This window comes from Platalea leucorodia, assembly GCF_965183815.1.
Source record: "Platalea leucorodia genome assembly, chromosome: 9".
NCBI lineage: Eukaryota > Metazoa > Chordata > Aves > Pelecaniformes > Threskiornithidae > Platalea > Platalea leucorodia.
Window position 1 is genome coordinate 19536771 of NC_138831.1, and position 16611 is coordinate 19553381.

Consider the following 16611-nt stretch of genomic DNA (forward strand, 5'->3'; position numbering starts at 1 on the left):
CAGCAGTGGGGTGCACAAGGAATTTTATTGGAGAAGACTGTGTGGCAGGGAGGTGGGAGAGGACGAGCCCAGCCAGCGCTGCCCAGGGCTGGGAGCAGGGAGAAGGGGCCTTTCCCAGCTTCTCCTCTCTGGTTGCAGGGGGAAACTCTGCCTCATCAAGCTGTGGGCCAGATGCCAGTTGCTGCTTCTTTTAGGGGTCGTCTGCTCTCCTCAGCTCCCCAGCCATCAGATTGCAGGCAGCCTTGTGCTTCTGCCAGTGCTGGACCTGGCACGCCCTGCGGAGGGGAAGGTCACCACTCAGGGGCTCTGCTGCGAAGCAGGGCGCCCACAGCTCGAGCAGGGATGGAGCGGGGCCACATCCATCCCAGGTGTGAACCAGTGACAAGGACAAACCCCAGCACCACACTCCTCCAGGCACTGAGGGGGATCCAGCATGTGCAAGTGATACCCCAACAGGGAGGTGGATGCGGCCCCCAGTTCTGGGGGCTGAGACAGTTTGACGCCAGACCTTGCCCTACGGTTCAGGACCAGAGAAGATTTAATTTACTGTCACCATCCCAGCTGCCACATCCCAGCCCATCACCTGCACCCAAAGAGCCAGGGGCACTTTTCTCCCCACTCCTGCCCCACCAAGGTGCAGGGGAGGGAGACAGTGGGAAACATGGGAAACACAGCCTGCCGCTGCTGTCGGTGTGGGCTGGCAGACACACGGACAGGCAGCTCAGCACCTGGCAGCAGCAACACAACACTCACCAGCATCTCCTCCACCAGAGTCCCGGCACATCAGCCCCACCGTAAGGCTTAGAGAGGTATGTGGCAAACAGAGCCAGCAGTGCTGAGCAGCGGTGGGACCCCGGGCTTCCCTTGGCCCTTTCACAGCATCCTCCGGTGAGGTCTGTGGTGCTCTGGGGAGCAGGGGACACCGGGGGGCAGCAGGGGGACACTGGGGGGCTGCAGGGGACACAGGGGGGTGGCAGGGCTCCCTTACCGTGTGCAGTACCACTCATTCCGGCAGCGAGAGCACCGCTTGGCTGCCTCCACGCCGCACACCCTGCAGCGGGGCTTGTCGGGGGCCAGAGCCTCCATCATGTCCAGGCTATAGGTCTGTGCCCACCTGTGGCAGGCAGAGAGGGGGCAAGGCTGCTCATGGAGAACTGCCAACAAGCAGCGAGCTGTCCCCGCTGCACCCTGCTACTGAGCAGACATCCCCAGCCAGTGCCGCAGACCCCTCTGTCCTCCCAGTGCTGAGCTCCGGCCGCTGCTAATGGGGATACTGGCTCCACTGGGCATCCTGTGTGCATGTGCCAGGGCCTTACCTGCGTGCCTGGAGCTTCAGCTCCTCCTCGGTGGGGCTGAAGACACGCTTCACCTGGTGCTTGGCAATGGCCTCCCACTTCCCCGCATTTTTCTTGAGGATGTGGTCCCAGATGACGGGAACCTGGGGGGACAGGCAGAATGGGAGGAAGGGGTGCTTGCAGATCGGCTGAAGGTGTTGCGGTACGGGGGCATTTGGGGGGGGGGGGGGCTGACCCCGGGCACGAGGAGTGTACCCCCTGAGGAGGGTGAGCGGAGGCAGCACGTGCAGAGGCAAAGGTGCAGGGAGTGAGGGTGTGCTTTTGGGTACACGGAGGGGACAGATTCACTCGCCAATGAGCACTGAGGTGAAACAAGGCAAAGCCTTCAGGGTCCGGTTGGGAGTGAGAGTTCAGCCCCGAGACCTGGGCTCCTGAAGAGAAAGCCCTGGGATCTCAGCACCCTGTGTGCCAGCAGCAGCGTGAACCCCATGCTCCAGAGCCGTTTGCCTGAGCAGATTTTTCCACTCGTCACTTCCCTGAAGACGAGCACTTGGGGAAGAGCTGGCCGGCGCAAAAGCGCCAGCCAAGAGCGGCACGTGGAGTTCAGGCTCTGGAGAGGACGATGCTGCTTCAAACAGCGCTGCCTTCTCCAGCGAGTAAAAATAGCCAGGCCTGGGAGGGGAGGCGGCTGCTCTGGGAGCAGCCGAATGGAAAAAGTCCTTTCCTCAGCTTGGCTCAGCAACAAGGAGCGAGTTCACCGCTTTCTGGGCAGAGCAGGGAGCCCACGTGTATGCTTCCAGCTCACTCCCCCTGCCCACCCGCTGGGCTCAGCCCCAGCCCTTGGCGGAGGCAGGAGCAGCACCAGCACAAAAGCAGAGCTACGGAGAAGGGCAGCAGCCTGGGCAAGGTCCCCAGCACAGCAGCTGCCTGTCCCAGCCCCACTGACACGCTGGCAGTTGAGGCACGTGGAGCAAATCCATAACCACCTCCGCTTTGCTGCCATCCCCAGCCCCAACCGCTCAGCTTGCCGGTCTGCAGCCTTCCCCAGCCCCAGCTCCCGGCACGGGCCATGCCTCCAGCTCAGCCGCAGCCGGCTCTGGCCAGGGCACATCACCCTCCTCCCAGGCCCCGCGGCCAGCCGCGCTGGGGGCAGCGTGCTCCCCCTCTGCACAGCCCAAGCGGCCGCTGCCCAACCTACCCATCTGCTCTGGGAAGCAGCGTGGGAGCCTCTAGCAGTGGGGAAGAGCCTCTGCTCTCCCAGCTCTTCTCAACTGCCTCTTTGCAGATCTGCCCCCACACAGAGTTTCTCCCCTCAGCTCACGAGAAGGCCGTAGAAACACTTTTCTCCAGAGATTACCACTGCACAGATTAAAAACCTTAAGAATCTCGCACTGTTTGAAGACCCTCAGGGCCCAACTCCCAAGCCCAAGACATCAGCTGGGACCAGTCTGACTCCAGCCTCTATCACCAGACCTTTTCATCCCTCCATACGCAGTGTGCCAAGCAGCCCCGTGCCACGGCTGTAAAAGGGAACTCTCCCTGGGGAGTCCAGAATTCAGCAGGAAAACACTGATAAATGTTAAATAAAGAGTTAATTGTCAAAACAAGCCAGGGGTTGTCTCTGGCCCATGCAGCCACCACTCCAGAGACTCTGCAATCTGGAGAGCTGTTTATAACCCAGCATTTATGCCTTTAGCTGCAATTGCTCGGCCATGGTGACAGCAGGTCAAGGCTCCCATGTCATCCATGGACAACTTTGCTGGCAATAAGGGTGTAACTGTGAAATGGGTGCTTGGCTGCTTTACCAGGGCACCACCTCTTCAGAGCTGAGCTTGGTGGGAGGAAAAGGGAGTAAGGAGCTATCAGGCTTAAAGCAGAGCGGCTGGAGAGGCTGAGGAAGAGCCACAGGATACCTGCTCCAGGACAAGATCCTTCTTGGGGGGAGCCGGCTCTGTCACCGCAAGGTGGCTCAGAAATCTCTGCATCTCCACCAGGTTGGGAAGCTGGTCAATGAGGACGTCCGTCAGGAATGCACGGAGCTGCAGCCACGGAGGGGAAGAGGACAGCGAATGGAGAGAGGTCAAGACAAGGGAGCCAGAGCTGGGGAAGCAGCATGGCAAGAGCAGGGATCTGTGGGACACTGGCAGAGTGACCCGTGGAGGTCCCAAGAGGTGCACTCACAAACGCAAACTTTGCTGCTGCTGGCACGGTGACAGACCCTGCTGCTCTCCCACCACTGGCTCCTAGGAGCCCACAGCAAGGATAAGGAGAGATACCCGGAGGTGCCTAGTGCTGGCAAAGTCCTACTCTGTGCTGCAGGGTCCACAGCCTTCATGGTGTAGGGTCCTACCTTGAGGAGCTGGCTCTTGTTGAAGCCATCAAAGTGGTATTTGCGCTGGCATTCAGGGCTGAGCAGGAGGTTGAGGAGGGCAAGCCACACCTGCCCATCGAGTTTGGTCATCTTCACCTGGTCTTCGGGGGGCACCATGTGCCACGCACCATTCTCAAACTTCTTGAGCTTGCCTGAGGGACAGAAGAACACATGGCTCCAGGGAGAGACAGCGCTGCCCCAGGGAAGACAGCTCAAAGGTGGGGATGCTGGTCTTCCTCACTCCACCACAGGTAAGCCCCTCTGCTTCTGCCTGCCTCAGTTTCCCCACCCCTTTGCTCAGCATAGCAGCCTTCTTGGTACTGAGACAATATATTAGAGAGCACAAAAAGCATAAAGAACATGTATTAAAACAATAGGGCTGTGGCAAGAGCCGAAAGATCCTTGTGATATCTCCCTCTGTACTTGGCCAGGAGTGCAGAGTGCTGGTAGATGGTGGGGGAGCCCATGCTGCAGCAACAGAGTGGCTGGAGAGACACGTTTTTGGGTATCAGCATGGCCAATACCCGCTCTTCTGGAGGTTCTTCTGCCAGTGAAAGCCAGAAGTAGCACGAACATAACAGAAGTGACACAACAAGCTCAGGGAGCTGCTGTGCTGCTCTGGGGGGTGGAGAGGATGTAACCCTGCATATGCACAGCCTGGAAATGCCTTTGCACTCTGGTTTCTTTCCAGTCCCTCCCTCAGGGCCCTGGATCAAAGCTCCCTCTGACACCCTGAGCACACAGGCGGAGAGAAGGGATGCATTCCCTGGCTGGAGGAAGGAGGAAAGCTCCCACATCCAGCTGGGCTCCTCTGGGAAGGCACAAAGCCACGTGCTTCCCAGCATCTCTTCCTCCCCTGCCCGCGCTGTGACCCCCTGGTGCCAGGCTGCAGAGGGGAGTGTGTGTTCCCACGCCCCAGGCTGTGCCCCACCACGGCTCAGAGGCAGGCAGTGGGGAAGCTGGGGGCCTGTGGGGGGGCCACACCTGGCTGCAGAGGTGCAGGAGGCAGGGCTGATGGTGCAGGTGATGGCCGATGGGCACAACCTGATCAGAGGCCTTTGGCAAGAGCGAAGCTCAATGACCAGCAGCTTCAGGGCAATGGGTTTGCTGCCTGGGAGAGCCCATATCTGGCTTCAGCTCTTAGCACTGTCCGAGAGAGGTGCAGACAGGCTGAGACTGGCACTCTGGTCCCTCTGCTTCCAGTACAAGACTCCTCAGAGGAGCAGGTGAGGCTGGCAGATGTGCTACGCTCCTGCTCCTGTTCTGGCTGTGATCAGCTCAGAAGAGACACAGCCCTGTGCAAGGATTGGCTTTTGGGAGCACTGCTGCATCCCCAGCCCAGCTGTGCTGCAGCTGCTTTTGAGCTGAACAGCTTCAGGCAGGGAGCACGAGTGAGGAGCAAGAGGAGGAGGCCAGAGAGGAGGGTAGAGGGGGAGCAGCTTTCTGCAAGGGCTCCTGCAGCAGACCCGTCAGCAGATGCAGGTCCCAGCACGCCACCACAGCACCCCAGCTACCATGGGGCACGATCCGTACCTGCTTCGCGGCGGCTCCAGGGGCAATGCTCCACCAGCTCAACAAGGAGGCAGGGCAGGTTGTGGGTATTCAGCATCCGTGTCAGCGCACTCAAGGGCAGACTGGAGATATGAGAGAAGGGTGAAATGGCACTTGTAGACAAATGCCAGAACAGACACAAACGCTCCCTGAGGCAATTGGGAGAGGCAGGAAAAAAACCCCAATGATCTGGGCTCCTGCGAGCACCACGGAGCAGGATGGAGTGCTGCTGTGTTTTTGCCTCCCGGGGCGCAGTGCCACTGCCACCACAGATACAGTCAGCTGCTGAGAGGGGTCCAGGCACCCGCTGCGTCCTCGCAGGAATCTCAACCAGAGAGCTCGGTGCCTTTTCTCTGCTGCTCCTGGGCACCTACCTCTCTACCTGATCAGTGATGAACCGCAGCACGGACAGGGCTTTCAGGGAAATCTCAAACTCCATCATCTCTGCCTGCTTCTGCAGCTCCTGTGGAGGGACAAGCACAGCCTCAGGATTTCAGGCCCCATTTCCCAGGAGCTGCAGGGAGGCAGCCTGTTGGCTGCACATTGGTAACCACAGACTGTGGAGGAAACCAGAGCCCTGCAAAACAAATTCTGCTTCTCATCTCAACTGTGCCAGCGCTGCCTGTTTGCCAGGGCAGCCATAGATGTGCTTGCAGCCCACTGTTGCTTGTCCCTCATCTCCCTGCCCCTAACAGGTCACGGGTGGCTACCAGCAGCAGCGCCCCTGCACAGGGACACCCCCTGAAAGAGGCCAGTCCCAGACTGCTCCTCTCTTCCCTTCTAGGACCATCTTGTGGCCCATGGCCCTGCAGAGACCTGTGAGGTTGAGGGAGGGGGAGCTGCACGATCAGCAGAGGAACCAGAGGAGGAGGGAGAAACTTGGCCCTGGTGCAGCTGCAGTCCTACATTCACCCCTCCTGGATCTGCCTCTCCCCTCCAGCTTGCCTACAGCCAGCTAGACTATCTGCCTGTGGTTATCCCAGCCCGCAGCTGTGCCACGCTCTCCAGCCACCCAGCCTCCTTCCCTTCCCAGGCAGCGTGGACGCCCCGTTCATCCCCCACGTGCTCAGGCTAACAGCCTGACCACCCTCTGACTCAGCCTCTTTCGAGACTGTCGGGATGGCTAGGCTGAGAGGTGCCAAGTCCTTCTCCCTGGCCCAGGCAGAACTTCTCCTCTCCCGTCCCAGACGCTCAGCAGCGCAACTCACATCTTTGTGTGCAGAGAACTGACCTCAGCAACTCGTATTTCTCTAAAACGCCACTGCAACAGTTCCCTTCCAAATTCCTGCGGTAAGAAGCTCTGCACTCCCCATGCTGGTGCCCCACACGCTACTAAGCGAGCCTTATGGGCTCTTCCCCCCGCCCCCCCCCTCCAAACTCCCCCAGTGAGGCAGTTTCCTACAGCTCCTCCTGGTATCCAGACCTCATCTTTGCTCCCTTCAGGCAGGGACTATCTTTTGGCCTGTACTTCTGGGGGACAGCAGATCCTGCTCCAGGGGTTACCACCATACACAGCCACAAAGGACAACAGGCTCCACAACACAGGAGAGGGCAGGAACAGCTTTTTCATGGGGGGTTATTGTATGTCAGGAGGGGCTGGAATGAATCAGAGGAAACCAGGGTCCTTGTGAGACAAGCGCTTTTTAGAACTCTATTGGCTAGAGAAGGTCAGTTTTTTAACTTGAACCATGTCAAAGCACTAACAGACACCCCCTTCCCCTCCCCAGCTGGAAAAACATTTCCTGGAAAACATCCCTATTGTGCTCCAGAGCCCTCCACTTCCTTCCCTTTTCTGGACGAGAAGCATGTGCTCGGGCCATAAGCCAAAGGATGGAGGCAATGCGGGGAGGTTCGGCCAAGCTTGCAGGCTTTCACTTTAACCCCACTTCTCCAGACACTCCTCAGATGTGCGCAGTTTAAGGAGAAAACTCAGTGTGCTGAGAAGCACCAGAAGCAAAGAGAACTCCCGCACCGGGAAGGTGTGCATGGCTGCCTGGGAACACCTGACTGGGAACAGCTCCAGGCTCACTGCTGGCCCAGCCCAGCACAGAGAAGAGGTATTTCTCAGAGAGCCAAGGAAGCTGGGGGGAAACACATTAGGACAATTCCTAGTCATATCGTACATCGATTTAGGGAAGGATCCCTCTCATGGTTAACCCTGGCTGGCTCCAGCGGCAGCCTGAGCTAAGGGGGTTTCACAAGCTCCAGGGAGACATACCCACACAGCTTTTAAGAGCAACGGCGAATGGCCAAAACGCCTGCACTGATTATTTTACCTCTCAACTCTCCAGTGTCCCCCCTGTCAGAACTCACACGGTGTCCTGCAGGAAGCCTCAAGCTGGCACTGTCACGAGGGAGGGTGGAAGCGCAGCTGCAGGGTGGAGGGTGCAGCCACTGGCCCAGCCGAGCTGCTGGCGGGGACCAGCACCAGACACCCTCCGAGATGGGTGGGAGGTGCCAGGGTTGCAGCCAAGGGGTTCTCCACGGGAAGGCCCCCCTGTGCCTCTTCAGGCTGCCCACATCCTCCATCACACATGTCTCCAGTGAGCTACAGGACTTTCTCCTCACCTGCATGGACGAGGGCCTGGCCAGATCCTCAGGATGAAGCTCCACTGGCGTCACTGTCTGTCCATTGACGCTCCGAGCTGCGAGCAGGGTCAGTTTTCGGTGGCAATAATCAATTAAATCTAGAATGCTGTCCTCTGCTGACTCGCAGATCTCCTTCACAACGACAAGAGTTTCACAGAGGGCCAGGCCCCACAGTCGTGGCTTTCCACCCCCAGGGGCTTTACACTGAAGAAAGCTGAACCTGCCTCTTACCTTGTAAAAAAACACTGTCTCCAAGAGGTTAATGATGGAAGCTTCATGATGCAGCTGCAGAAGGAAAATGGCAAGAGTGAGCTAACAGTGGAACAGTCACCATCACTGAGGACACAGGCCATGGGACAGGGAAAAGGGCTCTTCTAAGAAGCTGCATAGTAGTTGTGGCCAACCTCAAGTCCAAGAGCCAAATACAAGTGATGTAATCTTTAAAACAACTCCAGTTCATATTAATATTTATGTTAACATGCCTATGACACTACAACACGCTGATAGAGAACCATGCTTCTCAGCAGGCAAGGCTCTTCAGAGCTCTGTCTCTGCACTACAGCGGCAATACAACCGTAGCCCTGGCACTGGCATGGAGCCACTGCCCGAGATGCAACAGCACTCTGCATGGCTGCGCTGCTCTCGGCCCCCTGGGACGAGGGCAGACAGCCTTGTCCCGAGACTGGGAACCATGAGATAACTGCCTCGAGGCAATGCTGCAGACACATGGCAGCCTAGGGAAGACACCACCTTTCCCCAGCAAGGTGTTATCCTGGACTTAAAATGGGCTAAAACTTCCAAGCCTCAGGCAGATTCCCTTAGGTCAAGGGCTGCATGCCTCCACAGAGAAGCCCAGCTCCCAAGATCGCTTCCTTGCCAAGAATGGCCCAAGGGACCGCTGCTCCCAGAGGCTCCGGAAGAAAAAGCTACTTTTTTTTAACCTGGAGGCATGTAACCTTGGAGAGCCCTCTGGTCAGAAGTACCAGAGAAAAACAGTGCTCAAAGAGGGGCAAATACCCCAGGGATGTTGCTGCCTGGGAGTCAGGGTAGCACCAAGTCGCTGGGAGCTGCAAGCCAGGAGCACAGCCACCTCCAGGAGCAGCTTTTGCTGCATCCAGCAGCTCTGGCAAGCCCCTGAGTGGGATTAGGCAGGGGCGCAGCCCTACACGGGGCTGAGTGTGCCTGTGAGCGGGTTCCTGTCCCTCCTGGGGGCGAGGACACAGGCTTGTTGCTTGTGGCTTTGGGAAACCAGGTGCTTCCTACCATGTCACACTGTCCACTGCAGCTTCTCAGCCTGGTGGAACATAAAACCTCAGCTCTGAGATCTTCAGGGTGAGATTTATTTTTAAGCGTAGTGGTGCCTGCCCAATTTCCAGGCTTGTTGCCACTGCCCCTCTACTCACCACCACGTAGATGGGGAAGGTGCTTCTCGGCTTGAAGTCCTCCAGCCGGCACAGCACGGGAAAGATCTTGTGCTTCCAGATCTCCACAGAGATCAGCTCCCCAATGAGAACAGGAATCTAGACAGGGAAGGGATGCAGTAGCGAAGCCTTTCAGACCAGTGCCGGAGTGGGAACCAGTTTTATTGCTAATGCTCAGCCACACAGGCTTCGGAGTCATCTCACGGAGAAGGGCAGCCTTGGGGCATGCTGTCTTTCTATTCACCCAGCTCAGAAATCAACAGCTTTTCACCAACAGACCAGAGGGCGGAGAGAGCTCCTGGGATTGCAAAGGGGGAAGACGACCCCGAGGAGCTGGGCAGGCCCAGGGCACCACACGTCCCGCTGCAGTCTGGCACGCTCTGGGGCAGCAATACCCCTGGTACAGGGCAGAGATCCGCAACCAGAGGGGCCGGTGCACGAAAGAGAACAAAGCAACCTCCAGAGAGGAACCAGAGACCAGAAAGTAGAAATACCACAGCTTGACCTTTAATTTTTTTAAAAAAGCAACACTGGCAAAACACCAGTCAAAAGTTTTTGCTGGAGATACAGCAGATTCTTCACCGTTTTATTCCAAAATTGCACATTGTCCACAAGACAACCCCAGCTCAAGGCTGAAGGCCTGGCACAGGGATCACTACCCACCCAAGGAGGCTCACCTTGGCGTAGGCGACCAGCAGCTCGGTGAGGAGCTGCTCCTGGCCCGCGGAGGCGCTCAGGATGGCGTGCATGTTGAGCTTCTCCACAGACTCGTGCTGCTGAAGCCATCTGCAGGGCAGCCAGCACGGGTATCAGTGCCAGAGACCTCTGGCCACCGGCTCTGGGGCTCTGCTGCGCTCCTGGAGAGGGTCCCTCGTGCAGGCAAACCTGCTCCCGGCACCCCCAGGAAATGCCCCAAGCCTGCCAGGCACCCCCAAACCCCATGCTGTCCCCCTGAACCTATGCTCCCAGGGGCTGCAGCTCCACCCATGGCAGCTCCAAACCCACTGCCCTCCTGCCTGTCCCCAGCAACACCCACCATGAGACACCCCACTGGGGACACCCCAAAACTGAAGGTCCTCTTCTCCATCACCTCTCCCCACACAGAGTCTGGGGACATCCCAGGTCTGGACCCTTCCCTGCCCCCCCACCCCACATGGACCCTCCTCTCTCTCCCAGCCCTGCCAGGAGGGCTGCAGAACTGGGGACCCTCCTCTCCCCCCACCCCACCTTGACCCTCGGGACACCCCAAAACTGGGTCCCTCCTCTCTCCCCTAGACCTTCTGTGGATGCCTGTCCCCCCCAGATGTGGGATCACTCCTTACCCCCAGTCAGAGCCTCCGAGTCGGCCCCAAAACCGGGTCCCCTCCTCTCCCCCCACCTCACACAGCCGCGATGGGGCCAAACCAATTTAGAGCCCCTTCTTCGTGCTCCCCCCTCGGGCCCCCCGGGGACACGCCAGAACCGGGGCCCTCCCCCTCCAGACTCCCGCCCCCATCAGAGCCGGCGTCCCCGCACCCCTGCCCGCCGGCGTCCCGCAGCTCGGTGCCCTGCAGCGCCCGCACCAGCGCCTCGGCCTCGGCGGGCAGCAGCGGCGCCGGGCCGCTGGCGGCCATGGCGGCGGCGCGTCGCCACGGCAACGGGGGAAGGCGCTGGCGGCGCCTCTGCCGCCCCCTGGCGGCGCGGAGGAGCGACCGCGGCCGGCGGGGGCTGCGGGGACGCAGACGGGGGACAGAGCGGGGGCAGAGGGGCGCCGGTGCGGGCCCCGCCGTCACTTCCAGCACACGATGATGTTGGGGTCGTTCTCCAGGCGCTCATCCAGCTCCTTGTAACTCATCCCTGGGGGAAAGAGGCAGTGGGGTGTCAGTGGGGACCCCGGCAGCAGTGTCGGGGGGCTGGCCGGGGTCCCCAGCAGTGGTGTCGGGGGGCTGGCCGGGGTCCCCCCAACTCCTCCCCCTGGCAGCGTGGGCTTAGAAGCCCAGTTCAGCCCAGAGTCCCATCTCCCTGCAGTTTGCAGGCTCCCAAAAGGGGCAATGAGACCCCCAAACCAGCGCCCAGCCCTGGGCACGCACGCAGCCCCCCGCCTTTCACCGGCCCCGAGAGCTGCACGGAGGAGGCCGGGTCCTCACCAGTCTTGCAGCAGATCTCATCGTAGCTGTGGCAGCCCGTGTACAGCCGGGCTGGGTGGCTCCGCTCATCCCGGGCGACTTTGACGGGGTACTTCTGGAGCCGTCGGATAAGGCCCTTCATCAGGCCAAACTGGATGAGCCTCCTGGGGACAAGGAGGGAAGACACTGGGACCATGATGCTGAGGCCTCAAACACCCCAGCTCCCCTCATTCCCTTCTGGTTCCACCACGCCACACCACCGCCTCAGTTTCCCCACCCACAGATGCAGTGGTTGCATACTCCCTCCTCACTCCGCCACACTCGCCCTGCTGTCCCCGGTGTCACCGCCACCCTCGGGGACCCAGCAGGAGGGTGCAGGCTCTGACCTCTCGTCCACCCTCTGGAGCTGCAGGGTGTAGCGGGAGATGAGGTCTCGCACTGTCGTGCCAGGGCTCAGCCCGCAGTATAGCTGGAAGACGTCCCTGAGGCTGGCTCGCTTGTGCCCTGCGGGGACAAGTCACCAGTCAGCCGTCGTCTCCCTCTGCTTCTGCTGGCAGCCCATGGAGGGGTCACCGTACCTTGTTTGGTGACATAGGACAGACACTCTTCCTGGAGACACTTGTCATCCACCAGGTCCTGGACCTTTGGCGTGGTGCAGTAGACATTGGAGTACTGGAGGGCAAGGGAAAACCAGCCTGGCTCAGCCACGGCTCCGAGACAGACCTGCCCCGCTCCAAACCCCGCTGTCCCCCCTCCACGGCCACCCCGATGGCGCAGCCGCTGTCCGAACCCATGGACATGGCCCCACGCTCCGTGGCCTGACCCACCTGGAGTATGGAGACAAGCGTGACGACCCCGTAGTACCTGCAGACAGACAGGAAAACATGAGAGACCCTCTCTGCCAGCACCCACCAGCACCCCTCCCTCCTGCAGGCTGGCCAGGCCCCCTTCCACGCACTCACAGCAGGTTTTGCACGGCAATGCGCACCAAGTTCAGCTCCACATCGGCTTCTGCGGAAATCTTCTGGACATGCCGAAAGCCGTCGATGTAGGGCAGGATCTAGGAGGGGAGGGGGCAAGAGCTAAGAGGGGAGAGAGCAGAGAGGCCCAAGGCATCACCCCCGAAGCCCAAGAAACCCCTGCACCTGGGAGCACGCTGGGATAGGCGGGCTCCATCCTCACGTTGAGCGAGTGGGCTGCTTGCAGGCCCAAGCACAAAGACAAAGGGAGCACCAAACCATGCTCATTAATGCGGTGAACTCTGGGACAGACGAACTCCCCTCTGCCCCTGGGCAGGCTAGAAACAGATCCCGTTCAAACTGTACTGCCCCGGTCAAGCACACGGACCTGCTGTGTGGTGAGATCCCACTGGGAGTTGACGAAGTCGTCCTTGTCTTGGGTGAAGACAGGGACATCGTACTCCTGCACGATGGGGGGATCCGGGCGCTGCTCGATCACCTTCAGGTGGATGGTGTTCGACTCATCTAGCCGGGGAAGGAGGAGCGCTCAGGTCCCACAGAAACCTCTGCTCCCTCAGGAGCTTGCAACCGTCAACCCCAGGACACTACCATGCCGCGCAGAGGAAGGTTTGCGGCCCACAACCCCATCCCTCTCGGCCCTTTGAGCCACCCAGGGCAAGGCTGGCTCAGACACCCCCCAGCTCCAAGCGCAGACAGGCAGGGAGCTGCCGGGAGCACCGCAGGCAGAGCCAACCCAGGTAGGGATGGCCCGTCTGCCTTCCAGCGTTGCCCTGCCCTGCTCCTGCCCTCGCTGCTGGGCGGGGACAGCGCGGCTACCATACCTATGGGTAGGGTGCATCTTCCTTTGGCATTCAGCTCCTCCAGCAGGATGGTCATGATGGGAACCAGCTTCTGTTTACTCTCCTCATTGGAGATGAAGCCACTTTCCAGCTAAAGAGAGCAGAAAATCGAGTCAGCTCCTCCCCGTGGGATTATCGGCTAGAGGAACCACACGTCTCTGATCCCGTCCTCCCTCAAACTCAAGTGATACCAGCACAATGCTCTCCTCACTGTAAACCTGACCCCTGCCTGAGCAACACCCAGTGACCCACAATGTGCACCAGGACACTAGTGACTCTGTGGGGTGGATCATGAGGCAGCCAGCCTGCCCTCGCATTGGCTCGGGCCTCACCTCGAGGGTGGTGAGGTAGCCAGCCAGCTTCTTCACTATGGGCTCCAGTGCACAGGCCTTGGCTCTGGCATCGCACACAAAGCCCAAGTTGAAGAGCAGAGCGTTTCGGCTGTACTTCTTGTGCTCGATACACACAGGGCAGCCAATCAGCTTCTTCTCCATGGCTGTCCTGCAGGAAGACAAGTATAACCTGTACCTACGCCCTCAGGGAGGCCTGAGCCCCACACAAGGCTAGCTCCCGGTTGGCCCTGGGGGTGGGGGCTTCTCTGCTTTGCATGAAAAATGATGTGTAATCCCCAAATGCTCACAGTACAAAACACACAGTCTGAAGATGGGGTGGGGGGGGTGGGGGGGAAGAGTCAACCATCAGAGAAGAAAATAGCCTCCTTTCAAAACCAGCACAGCTCTCTTTGGGAACTAGAGACCTTGGTTACTCTGGACTGCTGCTTCCCACTCCTCTTCCCCAACCATTTCAGACCACAACAGCACAACAGCTGCACAGGTATGTGGCTGAGCATCTCCTCAAAGATGACTCCATCTCATGCAGCACAACCAGTACACAAGCGGACACAGAGCCCACTGCCAGCATCAGTGCAGTCACCTGCATCTTTCCTGTTGGGCTAACCCATGCCGATTAGACCTGCTGTGCCCCAGCATAAGTGCCCTACAGCCTCAAAACACTTCTGCTGGCCCGCAAGTCGTTTGACTTTCCTGGATTTGAGGCTGACGGAGAACCACAGGCAGCACCAGCCACCCCCGGAATCAGGTACCCAACCCCCCTGCAGGGGTAACCGCGGGCATCGTAACCTGCTGACCCCCGGGACAGAAATCCCCGTGAGCCCAGACCTGACAGCCGGCGCTGTCGCAGCACCGAGCCGCCATCTCCCACCGGCAGAGACTGGCCCAGTGGCGGTGAGGACAGCGGCTCCCCGCAGGGAACGGACAGGCGGCTTGCGACACTCACACGGTGATCAGCTTGTTCTGCAGCTCGGGCTTGGTGATGACGTACACCTGGATGGTGTCGAAGAGCTCCCGAGATATGAAGTCCTCCGGGACCTGCAGCGGCACAGAGGGCCCCGCTCCAGCCTCCCCCGCCGCCCGGCCCCGGCCCCGGCCCCACCTGGGGAGCGGCCCCCACCCCCGCACCCCCCCATTCTCCCCTGTAGGCGCTCCCAGGCCCCCGCCCCCCGCCAGAGCCCTGCCCCGGTACCGGCCCCCGGTAGCTGCCCTCAGACCCCGGTCCCCCTCCAGGCCCAGGCCCAGGGGCAGGCGCAGACGCCCCCCACACCTGGTAGGTGATCTTGGGCCCCAGCGTGGGGTGGAACTCGCTGAAGAAGACGCACTCGATCCTGCCGCCCATGGCGGCCCCAGGAAGCGCCCGCTCGGGCCCCGGGACGGCTCCGGCGCGGCAGCGAGGGCGGCGGGGAGCGGCCCGCAGCGCGCGTGAGCCCGGGGCCCTGCCGGCCACCGTAGCGCCGGTCCCGAGGGACGCCGCGTCACACGGCCGCGCCAGCGGGGACGGGCCCTCACCCTGAGCGACAGCGCAGCCCACCCATTCAGCAGCGGCGCGGCGCGGGGGAGGCGGGCCCTAGCGCGGAAGGACAGCCTGCCCTGCCCAATCGAGATCCGCGCCTGGGCCCGCCCATCTCGGCGGCGGCGGTGGCGGCGCTTCCCCCCGCGGCCGCCATGGCCCTGACGGCCGAAACCGAGTCCCGGCTGTACCGCTCGCTGCGCGCCGCCGCCGGCGCCGCCGCCCACCTCGTAGCGCTGGGCTTCCCCACCGCCGTGGCCGTGCTGGCGCGGCCCGGATCCAGTGAGTGCCGGGGCGGGGCCGGGGCCGGGGGGGTCGGGCCGGACCGGGCCTCTCCTCAGCTCACCTCACCTCAGCGGCTGCCCTTCCCTTGCAGGCCTCTTCTCCTGGCACCCGCTGCTCATGGCCCTCGCGGTAAGTCCCGCCGCCCCGGTTACCGGCCAGCTCCCCGTGCTGCCCCCCCGCCGTGGGCACCTCCCTCGGGAGGGGAAGGGGCCCCGCTGGCGGAGACCCCCCGGCGCGGAGGGTGAGGCCCCTCTGCTCCCCGTGGGTGGTGGGAGGCTGAGCCCCGGGAGACGCCGACCCGCTGCTGCTTCTGCCCCCGGCCGTGGTGGGGGCGGCCGGTGCCAATCCCCCTGCCCTCTGTCTCCCAGTTCTCCTTCCTGATGACAGAAGCCCTGCTGATCTTCTCCCCGGAGACCTCGCTGCTCCGCTCCTTCTCCCGCAAAGTCAAAGTGCGGGTGCACTGGGCCCTCCAGCTGCTTGCCCTCCTCTGCGCCCTCCTGGGGCTGGGCATCATCACCTACAACAAGCACCTGAACGGCAAGGCCCACTTCGTGACCTGGCACGGCCTGACGGGGCTGCTGACCGTGCTGTACGCCGGCGGGCAGTGTGCGGGGGGGGTGCTCCTGCTGTACCCCAAGCTGATGAAGAACTGGACGCTGGCCAAGCTCAAGCTATACCACGCGACCTCGGGGCTGGTGGGCTACCTGCTGGGCTGTGCCAGCCTAATGCTGGGCATGTGCTCCCTGTGGTTCACCACCTCGGTGACCAGCATCTCCTGGTACCTCGCCATGCTGTGTCCCCTTCTCACCAGCCTCGTTATCATGAACCAGGTGAGCAACGCTTACCTGTACCGCAAGCGGAGCCAGCACTGAGGGCCCAGCGCAGATCCGAACTTTCCCTGCACGAGCTGGCGAGGCTGGGGCTCCCCCCTGCAGCCCCCCATGGGGTCCCCTGCTCGCACAGGGTCTCCTCGGTACTAGATTTCTACCTGTTCGTCTCTCGTTAGTCCTGGATTGTCAGTAGTGTCTCATCCCCAGGGAGCAGCTATGATGTGCGTGACACCGAGCGGGCAAGAGCTGCCCATCTCATGCCTGCCTCGGTGGGGACGTTACCCAGCACAGGTAATGCTGCTGGTCCCCGCGGCAGCTTGGTGCTCAGTGCTGGGAACCAGAGGGTTCACTCAGGATTCCTGCTCCTTTTCCCTTCCCTTGCCACCCAGGGCTGCTTTGGAGCAGGCAGGACAGGAGCTGTCACATTCCTGGTGAGGAAGGCAGGGAGTCCCCGCTCGCCCAGGAGGCTGCAGTGGGCACTG

General features: G+C 61.0%; 3 protein-coding genes across 8 annotated transcripts; 1 reads left to right on the forward strand and 2 right to left on the reverse strand.

Moving 5' to 3' along the window:
• Window positions 1-118: 118 nt before the first annotated feature.
• ZMYND10 (zinc finger MYND-type containing 10) lies at window positions 119-10840 on the reverse strand (the record flags this gene model as incomplete). 3 transcript variants are annotated; one of them, XM_082322611.1, is made up of 12 exons in its annotated part: window positions 119-275; window positions 989-1114; window positions 1317-1438; window positions 3209-3334; window positions 3646-3818; window positions 5200-5300; window positions 5592-5680; window positions 7786-7938; window positions 8038-8091; window positions 9210-9326; window positions 9905-10013; window positions 10743-10840. In XM_082322611.1, 12 exons carry the CDS (start codon window positions 10838-10840, stop codon window positions 191-193), a joined length of 1353 nt encoding a protein of 450 aa, XP_082178737.1. In that variant the 3' UTR covers window positions 119-190. The 3 variants fall into 3 exon arrangements, with proteins under 3 accessions (XP_082178737.1, XP_082178736.1, XP_082178735.1); XM_082322610.1 differs by lacking the exon at window positions 3209-3334; XM_082322609.1 differs by lacking the exon at window positions 989-1114.
• Window positions 10841-10845: 5 nt separating this feature from the next.
• NPRL2 (NPR2 like, GATOR1 complex subunit) lies at window positions 10846-15375 on the reverse strand. 4 transcript variants are annotated; one of them, XM_082322613.1, is made up of 11 exons: window positions 15361-15375; window positions 14448-14539; window positions 13484-13652; window positions 13134-13242; window positions 12680-12816; window positions 12295-12392; window positions 12160-12196; window positions 11911-12004; window positions 11719-11836; window positions 11354-11496; window positions 10846-11063 (listed from the first exon to the last, which is right to left on the reverse strand). In XM_082322613.1, exons 3-11 carry the CDS (start codon window positions 13643-13645, stop codon window positions 10996-10998), a joined length of 966 nt encoding a protein of 321 aa, XP_082178739.1. In that variant the 5' UTR covers window positions 13646-13652; window positions 14448-14539; window positions 15361-15375; the 3' UTR covers window positions 10846-10995. The 4 variants fall into 4 exon arrangements, with proteins under 4 accessions (XP_082178739.1, XP_082178738.1, XP_082178741.1 ...); XM_082322612.1 differs by lacking the exon at window positions 15361-15375 and adding an exon at window positions 14772-14932; XM_082322615.1 differs by lacking the exon at window positions 15361-15375 and having other exon boundaries at window positions 14330-14589.
• Window positions 15129-16470, forward strand: CYB561D2 (cytochrome b561 family member D2). The gene is made up of 3 exons (XM_082322624.1): window positions 15129-15296; window positions 15391-15428; window positions 15668-16470. Exons 1-3 carry the CDS (start codon window positions 15170-15172, stop codon window positions 16169-16171), a joined length of 669 nt encoding a protein of 222 aa, XP_082178750.1. The 5' UTR covers window positions 15129-15169; the 3' UTR covers window positions 16172-16470.
• Window positions 16471-16611: the final 141 nt, after the last annotated feature.